At 44.8% G+C, this 3436-nt stretch overlaps 1 protein-coding gene across 1 annotated transcript; it reads left to right on the forward strand.

The window, feature by feature from the left end:
* Positions 1 to 259: 259 nt before the first annotated feature.
* On the forward strand, positions 260 to 2288 carry mia (MIA SH3 domain containing). Its single transcript, XM_034178418.1, has 4 exons — positions 260 to 565; positions 1228 to 1361; positions 1474 to 1584; positions 1676 to 2288. The coding sequence occupies exons 1-4, from the start codon at positions 448 to 450 to the stop codon at positions 1697 to 1699; spliced, it is 387 nt and encodes a 128-aa protein (XP_034034309.1). The 5' UTR covers positions 260 to 447; the 3' UTR covers positions 1700 to 2288.
* The last annotated feature ends 1148 nt before the right edge of the window (positions 2289 to 3436 follow it).

A 3436-nucleotide genomic window follows, 5' to 3' on the forward strand; every position in this document is an offset into this window, starting at 1 on the left:
TGTGTGTGTGTGTGTGTGAGAGAGAGAGAGAGAGAGAGAGAGAGAGAGAGATCTGGTTTCCTTGGTGCTGGAACATGTCACATATAAACACGGCAGGTGGCTCCACCTCCTGAGGGACAAAGGTGAGGCAGATGATGACAAAGATTTCTTTGTCATCAGACAGATTCCACTCTGACATCTCGTGGTTTAGAAAGGTAATGAACACCGAGAGGCAGTGACACAGGGTCAAAGAGGAGGTTCATCGTCACACAAGCAGGGGTCTGTTTCATCTGGGCCTCCTCCTCCTCCTGTGGCATCCTGTTTACCTGCTGGAATGCTTTGAAAGAACCAGTGTGTCTGTCTGCATGTGTACAGCATGTGGAGGGAGGAGAAACCAGGCCACTGTCACTGCAGTCCCTCCTGAAGAAACAGCAAGCAGACCAAAGTGTTGAGTGTCTGATTGGAGACATGTCGTCCAAACTCTGGTTTGCTCTGCCTGTGTGGCTTCTGCTGCATTTCTCTGAGGCTGGGCGACAGATGCCGAAACTCTCCGACAAGAAACTCTGCGCTGATTCTGATTGCAGCTGTGAGTACATCTTAGCCTAAAATTTTTAACCATCGCCCAGGCCGGTACGTAGGGTTTAATTAGGTCAGCTAAGTAGGGAGGTGCCAGTCCGTGAACAAATTTATATTGCTAGTAGCAGAACCTTAAAATCTCACAGGGACAGGAAGCCATTGAAGAGATGCCAAAATTGGTGTAATGTGGTCAAACTTTCTGCTTTCTGTCAAAAGTCTGGCAGCAGCATTTTGAACCAATTGGAGACCCCAAATGCAGGACTGCGGTAAACCAGAAAATAGAACTTTGCAGTAGTCCAGTCTAGAAGAGACAAATGCATGGATCAGGGTCTCAGCATCAGCCACAGACAGGATGGGATGAATTTTCACTATATATCACCGGTGGAAGAAAGCAGTCCTCATAATAGCTCTAATGTGGAGGTCAAAGGACAGCGTTGGATCAAAAATTACCCCAAGGTTCCTGTTGATGTTAATCAATGTCAGTGTTTTTCTGCTTTTGTAAGAGTTTTCTGTTTTTATAGATGTTGTCATATAACTGTTGCGGCCCTAACAGCCACTGTAAAATTGTCTTTCCCCACCATGAAATAATAATTTTCCCCCCAAGAGAATTCCTCCAGACCCCCACTGAGGTCTTACAAGGTTTGTTTTTCTTATCCGATTGTTCTTCTGCAGATCCAATCTTGATAGCTCGTGCATTGCAGGACTACTATCCTGGAGATTGTCGGTTCATCCCCATCAGACAAGGGCAGCTTGTTTATGTGTACGCCATGCTGAAGGACAGAGGCAACCTCTTCTGGGCTGGCAGTGTGAGCACAAAATCATATTTACACAACAACTTTGACACAGCATTGAAGGCTTTATGTAGAAATTTTTTTTTCCAAGGTACGATGTGAAGTGAGTTCAGCTTTCGTCTTATAGGTCCAGGACTCCTATTATGGACAACAGGAGGCTCGGATTGGTCATTTCCCAAGTAGCGTAGTGGAGGAGACACATGCTCTTGCACCAGCCAATACCGAAGTCAAGACGACTGTAAGTGGTCACAAACACAAACATAATTCTAAAAATATTCTACTTTCACCTCATTGTACCATCATTATTTTTTCTTTTTCTTTTTTTTCAGAAATGGGACTTCTACTGTCACTGAGGAAAATAACTGGAATTCATCAGTACACAAGTTGTTTTGCTTTGAACACCGAAAATGGCACCTTATATCCAGTTTTAACTATCTTGATTTAAAAGTGTTGAAAAATGACCAACAGATGCTCCACAGTATTCTACAACACACAACACAAAATCTGTGTTTATTCAAGTCTCACAGTGTTAAATTAACACTGTTCTTGAGTTTGTCATTCTCAAAGGGCCCATGTTACATTCTCAATAGTGCTGAAAGACTGTGTTACTTATGGGTAGTTATTAATACACACACAGTGTTACCTTATGACATATCAAAGTACACGCTCAGATTTAGAGGAGTGTCACAGCCAAAGGCCTCATGTTGGGTTATAACCTGTATCCTTCTGGATATGTGATAATATCACTATATAATTACGATTGAATTAATATTAATATTTATAAACTCTGTGAAACACTCCAGTTTTTGCTGTGTAGCCTGCCTTATATTTTCTGTTTTTATATCCTCTCCTCTGTATTTCTACACTGAGCAAAATTTCCAATGCTACAATGTTATGATTTTTTTCAACATCATATACTTGTATAAAGTATTTAGTAAAACCTGTTGTGCTTCACCGCTAATCCAAATCGTGGAGAATCTTTACTTTAAGTATCCTTCTGGATCAGTTAAATCACTTGTTTTTGTAATTGAGCTTCTTTCAGGCTGATTTAATTATTGTGATGACTTGTGGTTTGATTCCAGTCACAGTAGCAGAACAAAAGTTATGTTAGAGCTGATGGATTTGGATATGGTGGTGTTGCAGAGGGGCAGTTACACATGGACTGGGTACAGGTTGCCATTCATGTTGCCTGTGTTGTGTCTTCAAAACCTTGAAAGAGCAAGTACATTGATATAGAGTGACTATGTCGACTGCTGCGGTGACATTCCATCAACAAACACAGTAAATTGTCCTTTCTCTTTTATTTGAACTTAATTCCATCCATCCATCCATTTTCTTCCGTTTCATCCGAGGTCAGGTCGCAGGGGCAGCAGCTCAAGCAAAGCCGCCCAGACCTCCCGATCCACACACACCTCCCCCAGCTCCTCTGGGGGAACCTCAAGGTGTTCCCAAGCCAGCTGCGAGACGTAGTCCCTCCAGCGTGTCCTGGGTCTTCCCCATGGCCTCCTCCCAATGGGACGTGCCCGGAACACCTCTCCAGTGAGGCGTCCAGGGGGCATCCAAAAAAAATGCCCGACCGCATCACTGCAAATGCTGCACCGATCCATCTGTCGATCTCACGCTCCATCCGCCCCTCTCTCGTGAACAAGACCTCAAGATACTTAAACTCCTCCACTTGAGGCAGGACACTCCACCGACCTGAAGAGGGCAAAGCACCTTTTTCCGGTCGAGAATTATGGACTCAGATTTGGAGGTGCTGATTTTCATCCCGGACGCTTCACACTCGGCTGCAAACTGCTCCAGTGCACGCTGAAGGTCCTGATTTGACGAAACCAACAGAACCACATCGTCCACAAACAGCAGAGACGAGATTCTGTGGTTCCCAAACCAGACCCCCGCTACATCCTGACTGCGCCTAGAAATTCTGTCCATAAAGGTAATGAACAGAACCGGTGACAAAGGGCAGCCCTGGCGGAGGCCAACGTGCACTGGAAACAGGCTTGACTTACTACCGGCAATGCGAACCAAGCTCCTGTTGCAGTCATACAGGGACCGGATAGCCCTTAACAAAGGACCCCGGACCCCGGTCT

Source organism: Thalassophryne amazonica, chromosome 9 (genome assembly GCF_902500255.1).
Source record: "Thalassophryne amazonica chromosome 9, fThaAma1.1, whole genome shotgun sequence".
NCBI classification, from domain to species: Eukaryota; Metazoa; Chordata; class Actinopteri; order Batrachoidiformes; family Batrachoididae; genus Thalassophryne; species Thalassophryne amazonica.

Bases quoted from the DNA above. Each gene is read 5' to 3' on its own strand.
- mia (XM_034178418.1), top strand. From the start codon at position 448: ATGTCGTCCAAACTCTGGTTTGCTCTGCCTGTGTGGCTTCTGCTGCAT. The intron at 1,362-1,473 runs GTGAGCACAAAA...TTCGTCTTATAG, and splicing joins ACCTCTTCTGGGCTGGCAGT to GTCCAGGACTCCTATTATGG. The intron at 1,585-1,675 runs GTAAGTGGTCAC...CTTTTTTTTCAG, and splicing joins ATACCGAAGTCAAGACGACT to AAATGGGACTTCTACTGTCA.